Source organism: Acanthopagrus latus, chromosome 13 (assembly GCF_904848185.1).
Source record: "Acanthopagrus latus isolate v.2019 chromosome 13, fAcaLat1.1, whole genome shotgun sequence".
Taxonomy (NCBI): domain Eukaryota; kingdom Metazoa; phylum Chordata; class Actinopteri; order Spariformes; family Sparidae; genus Acanthopagrus; species Acanthopagrus latus.
In genome coordinates, this window is record NC_051051.1 from 19,193,722 (window position 1) to 19,208,128 (window position 14,407).

General features: G+C 36.9%; 1 protein-coding gene across 12 annotated transcripts in view; it reads left to right on the forward strand.

Annotated features, from left to right (window-relative positions):
- The window catches only part of dlg2 (discs, large homolog 2 (Drosophila)), a 268,677-nt gene extending 256,869 nt beyond the window's left edge, over positions 1 to 11,808 (forward strand). For 9 of the 12 annotated variants that reach the window (XM_037118617.1, XM_037118620.1, XM_037118621.1 and 6 more), the window contains 9 exons: positions 240 to 416; positions 1,706 to 1,781; positions 3,292 to 3,388; positions 5,906 to 5,956; positions 6,821 to 6,922; positions 9,020 to 9,192; positions 9,512 to 9,621; positions 10,783 to 10,874; positions 11,526 to 11,808. In XM_037118617.1, the coding sequence (XP_036974512.1) occupies positions 240 to 416; positions 1,706 to 1,781; positions 3,292 to 3,388; positions 5,906 to 5,956; positions 6,821 to 6,922; positions 9,020 to 9,192; positions 9,512 to 9,621; positions 10,783 to 10,874; positions 11,526 to 11,632 (985 nt within the window). In that variant the 3' untranslated portion in view covers positions 11,633 to 11,808. Of the gene's footprint in view, positions 1 to 239; positions 417 to 1,705; positions 1,782 to 3,291; positions 3,389 to 3,870; positions 3,917 to 5,905; positions 5,957 to 6,820; positions 6,923 to 9,019; positions 9,193 to 9,511; positions 9,622 to 10,782; positions 10,875 to 11,525 lie in introns of all 12 variants that reach the window. The other 3 variants (XM_037118622.1, XM_037118628.1, XM_037118629.1) reach the window with 1 other exon arrangement.
- Positions 11,809 to 14,407: the final 2,599 nt, after the last annotated feature.

Sequence of the window (14,407 nt, forward strand, 5' to 3'; positions counted from 1 at the left end):
GATGAACCCACATGTATGTAAAACCAGGTTTGATATCTGTGACTGAGAGAAAAATTTCTTATTATAGCAATCCCCACAGACCATCAGTCACTCTTCTCTCTGACCTGGTAAAGCTGTACTTCTAGTTTCAGTCTCCTAAATGAGACAAGAGCTCGCATGGAGCTATGACAACGAAACAGTCAGAATTAAGTGCATTTGCAATACTAATCCTGATGATCCTGTCACCCTCTACTGAATAGGGCACTGTTTGATTATGAGAAGTCAAAGGACAGTGGCCTCCCCAGCCAAGGGCTCAGCTTCAGGTACGGGGACATCCTCCACGTCATCAATGCCTCAGATGATGAGTGGTGGCAGGCCCGCCGTGTTACCCCGCATGGGGACAGTGAGGAAATGGGTGTCATCCCAAGCAAGAGACGGTGAGCAGTGCAGAGAAATGTGTGTCAGTCTGTGGATATTCTTGATGGTTGTGAATGGTTTGTAAGAATAAGATAGGCACTGCAGCGCCACATTTGGAAAAAAGATTGATTTTACAAGTAGCAACATTTTAAAGTGTGTCCTTATCAGTTACCAGGGTGTGGCCTAAGCACTCACCTACATCAGGATGACTTGACTCACAATGAAACCAAATCTGTTACCAGTCGAAATCTTTACACTTGTAAAAAGGTGACCTTAGCTCATGCATTCAGTGATGTCGCTAGGTTTTCAACAGTGAGTTCCTGGGAGCCACTCAAATGTGGTTCCAAAATATAATTTGTGAATTCTGACTAATTGTAGTGTTAAACTTGTGTTCATTGTCATATGGTTACAATCATGGTTATATATTTGATGAAAATGTTTCTTAAAATAAACAAATAACAATGAATACATTGAAATGAAAACAAAGCACTGACACATCTTGCACTGTCCCCTGTCAGTCAGAGACTGATTTTGTCATTCAGAGTGCAGTACAAAAACACAATAAAACATAGAAGCTTACAACAATGCAAAGGGATAACATCTCAATGAGGAACTATGTGTAAAGGGAACCATAAATACACGTTTAAATTAGCTGCTGCACTAGTTTAAAAAAAATCCAACTGACAATGTGTAATTGTGCTGATGAAGCTGCAATTTGGGTGCACCGAATCCTAATCTGGCCAGGAGCAGATCCAGACTTTGACTTTGACTTTCTCTGACTGTGTGGAAATCTGATGTTTTCACATCACAGATGATGCAGAAAGTGGTTAAAACACAAGTCTTAGGCTGCAGGTGATACATACTAATGTGAGTCCAGTATGCCTACAGCCCTATCACAGCATCCTGATACACTTATACAAAATTCAAGAAGACTGAAAGGTGGTTTATTTCTATTATTTCAACACAGCACGTCTCCTGAACAGCAAAGCATCATCCTTCATCATTGTGACAAGAGAATGCAGAATTGGTCAAGAGCTGATTATGCCTTGCAGTGACCCAGTTAGTTTATTAACCAATACCCTAGCAACATCACTGCATATTTGATGCAAGCACATATAACACAGCTCAGTGAAAACATCTTAATATTTACCTGCACATAGATAGTTTGTAGCAATGACTGAGGAGAAATGAAATTTTAAGATAAAAGTTCAAATAGACTAACTTTGTATAGTGGAACATAGTGTCAGTGCGAGTAATATCTTTTAAGCTCTTGGGTTGATACTGACTGACATGGCTCTTTGCTTGGCAGGGTGGAAAGGAAAGAGCGAGCGCGTCTAAAGACTGTGAAATTCAATGCCAAGCCTGGGTCATTTGATTCCAAAGGGGTAAGTGACTTTATGAGAGCTGCAAAGTTTACTGCATTGAATCGATGATTCATAGTGTAGCTCAAAAGTAACTGTGAATTTACTGTGTGAAAGTTTAAGTCTCTTCGGTCACTGTGTGTAACTACATTTACCTGTGCCATGTAAATGTTCTAGTGTTCTCACTGTTGGTTGATGTCCATTCAAAGCTTACTTTTGATACTTTCTGGTTTTGTGCAATTTGTTCCACTTCATGCAGATACTTTCTTGATACAAATGTATTAAAAATACAACCATTGCATATGAGATTATTGTTAAGAAATATGAACTCTGGTCAAGTTCATGTCAATAATGTCTGAGCTTTGCATGCCAAAATGGACCCCTCAAAATTGTTGCTGTACAAAATTAATCGTAAGCAGCAGATTTTGTCTTCAAATTATTATATTCAGCACACTCATCATAATTTGAAGACTCATTCTCTAAAGTTCCTCTTCTCTTTCCATCACTGCATGTGTTTTTGTGTGCATATGACAGTTTTATCCATGACTATACCCCACTTGTTACTTTTCTCATAGCATGGTTTTTATAATTCTTTTCTCACCTTGCTCTTACTTTAAATACCTCTTGTGCAACTGTGGCACATCAAGAAGTTCTGGTAGCTACTGTATTATTACAAAGAGGGTAAGGGTTATAGTTTTACACTTTTTTGGCTCATGCTAAAGTTTGACAGATTCCGACATTAAAAATGATTCGAAAAATGATTTGTCATTATTCAAATCAGTCAGAACTGCTGTTCAATCAAAACATTTAGTACATATATCAATATAGAATCTATTCATATATTTAATGTCAAGTTATTAAGAGATACAGTTAACTTTTTAAATTTTAGATTAATGTTGCATCATATTTTCATTTTATTGTTTAGTCTATAACATGTCAGAAAACAGTTAAAAGGTTGTTAAAAACTGCCCAACACTCTTCAAATTGTCTCCCCTAACAGTCCAAAACCCAAAGTTATTACATTTACAACTTGAATGGCACTAGAGGACATACCTCCACCAAGGCCCAACAGTCCCCTCTAATTTACTCAGGTTTAAATCAATATCAAACTTGATTGCCCTGTGTCACTCAATATGCAACTGCAAATAACTGCTTAGCCATAATTTAAAATCAGCAGATAGCAGCCGCCTAAATACACCAGATTTATTGTACCAAGATCCATGCATTATTCCTTAAAAAAAACAAAAATGTTGGAGAACACCCTATTGGATCCTAGATCTGTCCCTTTATCCACACCAAAGTTAATTGGATTTTTTCTGAGATGACACCCATACGTAAACTGCTTGGCAAAGCTAATAATATAAAAAAAAAAAACAAAAGCAAAACATTTTCACGTCGGAGTTACTAGAAACAGATTCAGTGTTCACCAGAGAACCTGAACTTCTTGACGTCCCACTTTCTGCAAAGCAGTTGTTTTGTCTGCATGACCGTGACAGATATACCTGTTTGCCCCATGCTTTCTCTCCCTTCACAGTCATTCAATGACAAACGTAAAAAGAATTTCATCTTTACACGAAAGTTCCCATTCTACAAGAACAAAGAGGGTGAACAGGATGGCAGTGATTCAGACCGTAAGTAAGCTCACAACACACATTTAACTCAGTTCAGAGGGTCAGTGTAGGTCACATGCAGAGCTGACAGGGGGTCAACAGGTGTATTTCAGGGGCAGAGGCTCCTCGGAGGCCTTCCCTGCCTCTTCTCATGATAATTTAATGTCTTTGATTCCTTTCTCTTTCTGTTGGATCACAATCAGAGATATTCTGGCTCAGATGTTGATCAGTCAGCAGGAGAGAAGCCAAGTCAATGCTTTCATTCTCTCTGTTATATTTCCCCATTTGGTGATACTATATGACCCAGTTTCCCTTCAGAGATCATTAAGGTTCAGCCAGCCTGTGTGCTATTTGCTCCTCCTGCTGGCTGCTCAGTGTCTGGACAGAGACAGAACTGTGGGCCCACAGCTCCCTCTTTTCATTGCCTCCAACCTTTTGCTTATATTGCGGCTGTCCTCCTTCCTCTCTGTCTTCTGTTCTGGCACTCTTGGGACGGCTAATAGGACATCCTGGGAATGGGTGATGATGGGTATGGGACAAAGACATTCAGTAAGTTGGTGTCAATGATTCCTCATTTTGTCCCCACGCTCTGAGCTGTTGCATGCCACGTTTGCTTGGTTTGTCCTGCATCCCAGTTTGCAGCATGCAATTAGAATATTGTTTTTTATATATTTAATTGTATATTTGATACAGTAATAGAAGTAATTTTGTAGAGATTGACCTTTCTGTAAAATAGCATTGATCGTTTGACTTTTTAAAAGTGTTGTACTTAGTACATCTCAAAGAGGCTGATTCATCTTATATGATTCAACAGCTTATCTTCCTGCTTCATAAAGTTTGATGTCAACCGGTCTGTTTTTGGTATTGACCTTGTTGATTGGTTTTAATTTAATTAATTTAATTTTTAAAATGTATCGTTGCACCCCTCACTGATGCATTTCTTCAGATGTTAATTACGTTAAATGCATGTTTGCATGATGTATACAGCCGTTATATTTTTTCTTTGCTAATGAGCATGTCATCTGAAGTAGACTTGTGTGGCATGGCACTAGTACTTCTGTTTACATTCTGAATAACAGTATGTTGTAATTTGTTGTGTATGGTTGGAGTGAACATTTCAGTCATTGGGGATATGGGCATACATTGCCATTTCTCCACTAGTGCTTTTGGCCACACCCAGTCAAACTGAGCCGCTGATTTGCCTTTACATCAGCAATTTTACTGCGCTGTGTTGAGTCAAGCCGCAACAGCAATGGACCTGCTCCAGAGTAGGGCCAAGCATCCGCCCTGCCTCCAAGTGGGCTGCGGTGACAAGCATCCATCTCTACCCAAAATCCATACTGAACTCACATTTGTGCAGAAAACCTGAGAGAAAGCCACTTTTAAAAGCCAACATACTCAACTCTACTTTTATGACTTCTAACTCTCTTTTTTCTTGTTTCTGTCAATCCTGTTGTACTTTCAAACATCTGCTGCATTTTCTGTTTCATCTATAATCCTGTTAAGGAATTTTTTTCCACTCACATTACACACACATGCAATATATAGATGAGATGAGTGAAGGGGCTGCCATACATGCTACAGAGCCCAGCGAGCCTTATGGGTTGGTGCCTTGCTAAAGGACATATCGGCAATGGACAGTCACCAGCATGTGAATTAGCATTCTCCAACTACTAGTCTACATCATGATTTTTTTGGTTGGAGTTGGACTCCAACCGGCGACCTGCAAGTCCCCAAGCCAAGTCCCTACGGACTGAGCTATTGCTGCCCCTCTCAGCAGGAGTCTTGTTCAGTTTCTGCTGCTTTTAACTAAATAGATAACAGGGGGCTTTTATTGTAATAAAGTTACAGGAAATGGAACATGTTTGCAACTTAATTAGCAGAGCCACTTTGTTAGCAGTGATTCTCCAGTGGAACTGCTTGGGAAAAGTGCATCACTGATATTGACACCTTCAGGCAGGTAGGCCAGCAAAACTCCAGCCGCAACATCTCAAACCAAGGAGAGCCAGGCTGGCAGATGTAATGGAGAAAATGGCATATGTCCATATTAATTTCAGTGAAAAATTTTTTAAAAAACAAACAAAAAAAAGGTGTTTTTCCTGCATCCATCATTTGATGAAGAGTGAGAATATATTTAAGTGTTTTTCAAATCATCTCATGTCAGCATTTTTATATTGAAATCATTTTGAATACCCTTAACCACACCATGAGCTGAAAAAGAGAATAACTGTTGAATAACAAAAATTCTAATAATTTGTTAAATTAAGGTTATAATGAATATAATTAATTATATACATGTATATGTATGTACGTATACATATATGTATACATATATATTATTAAGTTTTATGACATTTTGTATGAAGTTTGTATGAAGAGGTCCTGAATTCATTTTGAATTCTGAATTCTATTTAGCATAAGATTTCATCTTGTTGAAAATCACTAAGACAGATCAAAAATAATAATGTTATTTGCTTCCATGTATGATATGTTGTCTATGTCAGTAATGAGAAAAAATGTCACTGTCTACCCCCACAGGAAGTCAAGAGGACGTGATTCTCTCATATGAACCTGTGCTGCGGCAAGAAAGTAAGTAGTCTACACGAGGACTGTCACAATATCAGATTTTCACTGGACGATTATTATGACCAATATAATTCACGATAAATTGTTACTGCACTCGCACAGACCACACACAACTGTAGCTAACATAACTGCAACTTTTTCTTCTTCTTCTTCCGCTGTTTGATGGTTGGCGACTAGTTGACAACTTAAGGCACATTACTGCCACCTGTTATAACAAAGTGAGAATTGAGAAAAAACAGTAACAAATAAAAAATGTACATGATTTTATCATATAGTTTTGTGTTGTTTATTGATCACAAGGGGAGTGTCAGTATTTGTCAGAGACTGAGATTGAGAATATATAATCAACTATCTTTCTTTAGAATTAAAGACTTTGCCTACATATCACAGTACTGCTTTAATTGTCCAACTTAATGCACACGGTTGCTTTTCCTTTCTGTTTGTCTCTCCTGTCAGTTTTCTTTTTTACCAGCAACGTTACTTGCTTTCTTTGTCAGCAACTGTTTTATAAAGTTGCTCAAAACAGCACAACTCATGTTTAGGAGTGTTTCACCCACAGGCCTGATTGGTGGGATTCAGTCAATACAAAATACAGTTTGTCTGTTGCTTCTACCAGTTCTGATGCTGTGTGCCAAAGAGACGATTTTCCATATCTATATATATTTTCCATTATCCGTACTTGTTATTCAAATGTCTGTTGTATACTTCTGCATATTTCTTTACACAACAAGAACCTAAAGCCCCCTTGCCCACACAACATATGACAAAGCCTTCATCGGATTTACCCCCATGCATAATAAACATTGAACTGTTGTCTTTTAAAGACATTTTTTAGAAATTCCGTTTTTCCTTGTTTTTTCCTTCCAGTTCACTATGCCAGACCTGTCATAATCCTTGGCCCAATGAAGGACAGAATCAATGATGATCTGATATCAGAGTTCCCAGACAAGTTTGGCTCTTGTGTGCCACGTAAGTGTTGTTCACAGACAACAGTGAAACAAAAAACATGTGAAAATACAGGTTGTTTTTGTGCATTACATAATAGCTGTAGCATGACATGACACTGACAATGAGAAGAAATGGTGAAATCATTATCTGAATTTATCAGTGTGTCTATCTGCTACTGAGTCATTAGTCATAAGCTTCATTGCATGCCAACATCACCAACTCATCCCACTAGTGTTCTGCATTTATCACTAAAATCACTGATGGCTGTTGGTCTTTAAAATACTTAAAATGTCTAAATAAATACAAATCAAACATAAAAATGTGGAATACACACAGTTAAATGTATTTCCTTTTTAAGGAAACTTTGCGAGAGCGCCGTCCACATAATTCAAAATTGTGTTCACAGTTCACAGTTCCAAAAATGAACTAGTTTGTAGTTCCTTTTTTTCAGTATGTTGCTGCAACTATTTTTTTTTTCAAAAATGATTGCCACAGCCCATATAGAATCACAGACAGCAATTATTTTATCAGTTTTAACACAATATCCTGCAAAACCAGGTTGTCCAGCTGCAGCTGGGAGATGAAGACAGTGGAGCTGCTACTGTACGCTGTTAATAATGCGATTTGGGTGGTAGAGGATCTGACCTTTTCATAAAATAGTTTTAAGTAATCAGATGAAATTGCCGTGTTAATGGTGGAGGCAGAGTAGGGCTGGGTATTGTTAAGGACCTCGCGATTCGATTCAGTTTTGATTCTTTAGGTCGCAGTGCGATTCAGCATCTTCAATGTTGATTTAAATGCTTCGATATTGATTCAGTGATAATTCATTAGAGTACTTGTTGATCATTTTAAATTCAAAAAAGTAATCTTAAATTATGAATCTTTCCTCTTGGAAGTTCTAGTTTGAAATGTAAACAAAGGCACGCGATGTGTTTAGTTATAAAATAGTGCAACCATAGTTAAGCTGAGAAAGTGTCATTGTTTCTGGGACGGCATGGTACATTTTTGTCTGACATAAACATAGATATAACCACGGTCCCTCCGCCCTCCGGCTAGACACGAGGGGGTACAACGTTGACACTGACACTCGGTGGTCAACTGAAATGTGACAGATAAACTTTTGTTACGCTGTGATAAGGTTCGTGATTTCACTGGAGGGACTACTCTGCTTTTACTCTAAATTCGATCAGCCTTTCTCAGTATTATATACCCACAGCTTTCCACATACCATTATCCCATTCTGACTCAGCTTTTAATAATCACCCCATTCCTCTATGCCTTATGTGATGTGATCCTTCATCAGCCAAAGATTTTATTTTGCATGTTTTAATTTACCCATCTCTTTTATTTCAATGTACCTTTTTAAACCATATAAAGCTGCCAACAGTTCAGGGCCCCAAGGTAAGTGAGCAGATAATCTGAGTTGATTTTTCCATCCCTTTATGTAGAAAGTGAGTCTTGAAGTAATCTATCCCTTTTACTTAGTTTAAGCTTTTGGATGTCCTGTTTGTGTGATATATAATAGAATTTGTTAGTGTTGGACACTAGTGTTCAAACAAAAGTCCACTTCCTGCCTTTGTCAAAGCATCCATTATCAGTCATCCTCTTTTCTTTAGAGATATCCAGTGAAATTTGCTCAAAAACTGTCTAGCACATTTGTTAAAAAAGGTAACAAATTGACTCTTCCATGAATGTGGGAAGAAAACATGTGACAACATTTACTGTCCTGTTTCGCTCTTTTGTGCAAATTTCATGACAAGTACTAAATATGTGAGTGGATATCTTAAAGGTAAATGTGTAGCACAGTTAGCTTCAGTATGTTTTGCCATAAACAAATGAACAAACTCTGGTTGCTACTCGGTCAGACTGGCAGGATTGTTTTTGTGACACTATTATTTTTTTTGATGAAAGAAGCATTGGGACTGACAATATCAGCTTCAAAATGGATTTTGTGCTAATTGCAACAAGGTATCTCAACTAATTTGTGAATTATGTACAGTGTTAATGATTATGTAGAGCATTGCTATGTATATTATAGACTTAAGAGAGATTGAAAAGAAATGTCAGTGTTGTACAAATAACAATTGTATAAGGTGTATTGTCCTCCTTGCACCAAAGATACCACTCGGCTGAAGAGGGACTACGAGGTGGATGGGCGAGACTACCACTTTGTGATGTCCCGAGAGCAGATGGAGAAGGACATTCAGGAGCACAAGTTCATTGAGGCGGGACAGTACAATGATAATTTGTATGGAACCAGTGTCCAGTCTGTAAAATATGTGGCTGAAAGGGTAAGGCTTTTCCCTTGTTTATAAAAGCTGCTCCTTACAGAAAGAAACATAATGTATAGAAGTTCTTGTAATGTAATACAGCTCATGTATGTCGACCTGGATGGTGTATGATTTCTATACCAAAGGGAAGTGTAACATCCTCCTGTGGATGGAGCTTTTACTTGATACACCTTAGGTCATTAGATTTATACCATATGAGTTTTGTTTTAAGATTAAAACAATCTTGCAGTATGCAGCTTTGGTATTATAGCCTGAGAGAATAGAGTTTGTGAGTGTGATCTTAAGTGGTACATCTCTTGTAAATTCATGTATGTCTTAGGGGAAACACTGCATTCTGGATGTGTCTGGAAATGCCATCAAACGACTACAAGTTGCACAACTCTATCCCATCGCCATCTTCATAAAACCTAAATCTATTGATTCATTAATGTGAGTATTCATTTTGTCTTGTATTACAAACCACATGAAGCACTAATTAGCTTTTAATAACACTTTTCTGTAATACCACATTCTTCCACTAGCTTACATGTTCACTTACATTTTTTTTTGCGGGGGGGGGGGGGTATATTACTGAAAGGGTTTAGGAGCAATTTGTGAGAAATGGCCAGAATTTTTGTTTAAAACATTCAAAGAAAAAACTTACATTACCAACAAGGTTTGAAGAAACAACAGTGTTGACTTTATGTCAAAGGTCTTTCTACTGAGTTTACTGAGTAGCATGCTAACCAGCTACCCACAGCGAGTCTTGTTCTTGTATTACTAGACTATACGTCAAAAGGTAATATTCACATAGTCCCTATAATTTCAACTGCAAGATGTAAGCAGCAACGAGTTTGCCACTTAGTAATAAGTCAACAAAATAAACTCACAAGATGTCAAGAAAGGAAACATTATAACACCTACAAAAACAGAGAAATACGACCATGCACTGTCTTTATACACATTTCATTCAAACTCAACATAAACAAACAAAAACTCAACAGAACAGTGTTGGTTTGTTACCACAATCACCTCTGGTTTTGTCCAAATAAATCTTCAGTTCACAAAGTAAGATGTGAAAATATTTTAAACACTGTTTTCATCAGCTGCTGATGCCTGACTCTCTCGCTCTCGTCTGCCGCTTCATGCCTCTTCTGTCCTTGCTTGCGGTGTTTTTTGTCATCATCATCTTGATTGGAGCCGCTATAAATCACCTAAGCACTGTACCCCCTTCTTCAAATTGACATTTGTTGGTCTAAGAGGCTGTGTTCAGTCCTAGTCAGGTGTCTTGTTCATGCAGAGCTGGATGTGTAAGCTGAACGTGGTTGACTGTGCAGACTTCTGTCAGCTAGTAGGGCGACTGGCTCAACAGTTAACTTAGCTACTTGGTAACGGCTGCTAATCACCACAGCCAAAATTGCTACAGCAAAGAATATAGTGAGCAGCAGTTAGCGGTTATGCTGTCTCCTAAAGTTTTCGAGCTTCCTCCAAATTCTGGCTATCTCTTACAAATGAGACCTTTCAAAAGGTGTTACTCCAAATTTTGGTCAGAGTTGAAGCTGAAATTAAAAATCATGTGTGTGATGATTTGTGTCCTTTGATTCTGTGCAGGGACATGAATAAGAGACTGACAGAGGAACAAGCCAAGAAAACATTTGACAGGGCAATGAGGCTGGAGCAGGAGTTTGGTGAATTCTTTACAGGTAGGCTATTGATAATAGCAGAAAACACAGAAGAATTCTCCTATATTCAGCTTGTCTGTGACTGTCACTCACTGCTCAAACACAGTATTTGAGCACACAAAACTTTCTGGGTCCTAGATTAAACACAGCTGCTGCCTTCATCAAACTTAACATAGTACAGTGGTGAGAATGGTGTGCTCAAATGGCAGCGTGGAGATGCTAAAATTAACTAAGTACTGTAAAGAGGTTTTCCTACTTTCACTTACTGTGAAGTTCTATACATGTTTTGTGGACTACAAAACTTTTCCATCAGCTGGGGGGGTGAGAAGATAATGACTGAATTCAAATTTTTTGGGTCGACAGTTCCTTTCACATTGCCTTTCAGCATCTTAAATTGCAATCAGTCAAACTGAAATGTGTAATCATGTCATGTATTTTTTTTATATGATAATAGCACATTTATTGTTTCTGATGATTTTTATAGAGAGTGCAGACAATGTGATTAAAAGGATCCTTTTTTACTCTAAATCTCTAAATCCTGTACATGGGGACTTTATATCAAAGAGGCTTCAGGAGTGAATATGTGCATGTGCAAATGTAATGATTTAAACTTAAATGTACCTGCTTCATACAAAGTTGTGTAGTACATTAAGAATTCCCTTTGCTTTGCAGCCCTGGTTCAAGGAGACACCTTAGAGGACATTTATAACCACTGCAAACAGGTCATAGAGGAACATTCAGGACCCTATATCTGGATCCCCTCAAAGGAGAAACTATAATATCTCATCACCCTGGAAGGGAGCCGGGACTGCTAGAAACTAGTAATAACTTGTAACATATGATAACTGTATGGCAATGAATAGTCTTAATAATTATTGTGAATATGTTTGGGGTTTTTTTTCTTTGTTTTTTTTTTTTTTCTCTCGTCTATTGTTTGTTTTTTTGCTTAATTTTTCACTCAACATGAATGTTCCTGAATGTAAACCACAAAGTATTAGGAAATTTAGGTCTTGAGACATGAACCGTTTGTATATTTGTTGATTTTAGTTTGAACAAAAAGGAGGAGAAATGTAATCCAAACTGAATAAAAATGGTGTACGTGTCCACATCGGCAAACTGAAGGGGGCATACACAGTGCAGCTTTCATTGCTTCGCTAACATCTAAAGGAAAGTAGGTAGTCCAACTGTGACACCCTTCCTTACACTGCAACAACTAGTAAAAAATCAAATGAAATGTTATGTTTTGTCTGATTTTGCATCAGTGCATCTCCTAAACACAGCTTGCTTTGTGTTTGTTTACATGGTCTGTTCTTCCTTGAGTTACTGTTTTTATATTGCTGACATTTTATTTAAACATGATTTTTTTTTTCCCCCATTGAGATTCTTTTACATGGGAGTCCTGGCATTACATTGAGGATATGTAAGGAACATGGATTAATTACTGCAAGATTTTTTCAATGCTTTTTTCATTATTTAAAAGCAGACATTTCTCATCCAGCTGTTGCAATGACAATGACAAGTAAAGGGAGAAAGCTGCTATCGGCAACAAAGATGTAACACTATATTTTGGTACTTTAGGGCTAGAGGGCACAAAAGCACAGAATTATTTATTACTAAAAAAAATTAACTTTGATTAAAAGGTCATTTACAGAACTTATTGTGTTTGAGTGATGCAGTATGGTGTGACTGTGTTAGGGTGGATGGTAAATTTATGGTGAAAGAAACATTTGAAGTTCACTTTGTTGTTTAGACTTGGAGAGGAAAGGTTGGTCAAAGTAGTAATTAAGTTTAACATTGAAAGACATTTTGTATTTTGAAACTAATAGCAGGAGTGAATAATAGAAATAAAAACAAAGGACCAATACTTTTTGAAAGCATAAAATGATCTGGCAGAAAAGCCAAAACTACAGCAGGCAGAAAATGAAAGGAAAGTTAATGTAGAGATTGCATGAAATGCAGTTCAGGATCAGTTATGAATATTGCAGCAACATTAAAGAACTATTAGAGTAATCCAATATTTTGAAACCTAAGTCGTATATTTACCTGTGTTAGAGTGTAAATAAGTCATGTTAACGGAACGTTTTGGAATCAATCCAGTAGGCCCCCGGTTTAAAGATACCAGAATTTCCCTTTTGGAGGATTTTTCATTTTGAAGATGATACTGATTCAGATGGGTTGTTCTCCTCAGGCAGGCTATTCCACAGTCATAATGAGAAAGGTCAGATAGTGATGATTGGATTTCTTGCCAAACACAGTGTGACCCAGTGATCCAAGTCTGCACTTCTGATCAGAAATCCTTTAATGTCCCGCAAACGGGGAAATTTGTTTGTCACAGCACCGACAGAATATTACAAAAACAGAAACATATTACAAGAACAGGAACAATAGTAAAAATAAGCAATACAATTAAAAAGGGAAGAAATAGACATATATATATATATATATATATATATTTACATGATATAGACTAGATATAGACTAGAGAGACATTCTCGAAAAAATGTTAACATGTCCTTGTTAGATATTAAAATCCTTTAAACATACTGATCATGGACATATACAGTATTAGTTATTGGTCACCTCAGCCTAAAACAGTAATCTTTACCCTCAGGTGGCATATCAGTGATGCCTAATAATTAATATTCTCCTGACTGTGGTTCTAAAAGAAAGCTGTTTGATAAGACTTGTGATAACCATAATTTATAAATGGTAAATGAATAGATAATTCAGCTGTAGCTAATAGTTATTTCACTGTTTACAAACAGTGAAATGCTTTATAAACAATGGATTAAGCAGTTGTTAATTATAAAGTTACCACTGATGTTAACAATTTCTAAATAGTTAATAAGTACTGTGTAGTTAATTATTCGGATGGCCTTACAGCGGACGTTTAGAAACCTCTACAATGTCTTAAATGGTGTATGAAGCATTATATTGTTTAACAGGAAAGTGTTACTAGCTATTTTAATAGCCACAGTCATGGCTGACCTTCTCTAAGATGCCATGAGACAATTACAATCGAATTATGAGATGTTTCTGAGGTGGAAAGATTGCTTAGGGTCTGTTTGAAAGAACTTGAAAAAAACACTTTAAAATTACACAAAACACCAGATAAAATAACAAGGACTATCATGGAGAGAGAGAGTCAGGGGGGCCTTAATGAATCAGATTTATTACTGTTTGCTCAGGACATCACAGCTCATCCACTTCTAAAACAGACACTTAACTGATCCAGAGTGATACAATATATCCACCAATAGTTTACTTACCAGTGGGTTGCCTTGTTTGAAAGGGCATACAATTTATTACCTCGCTTTGTTAAGGATAATATCTAACAATCCCTATATATATATATATATATATATATATATATATATATATATATATATATATATATATATATATATATATATATATATATATATATATATATATATATATATATATACTTAAAGAACTTGGAATGACTAATGCATCTACCAGTGTGATAACCTTCCTGATCATTTTAACTGCAACGCCATTGGTCGTTAGATTCCCATGACACTAATTTGTGA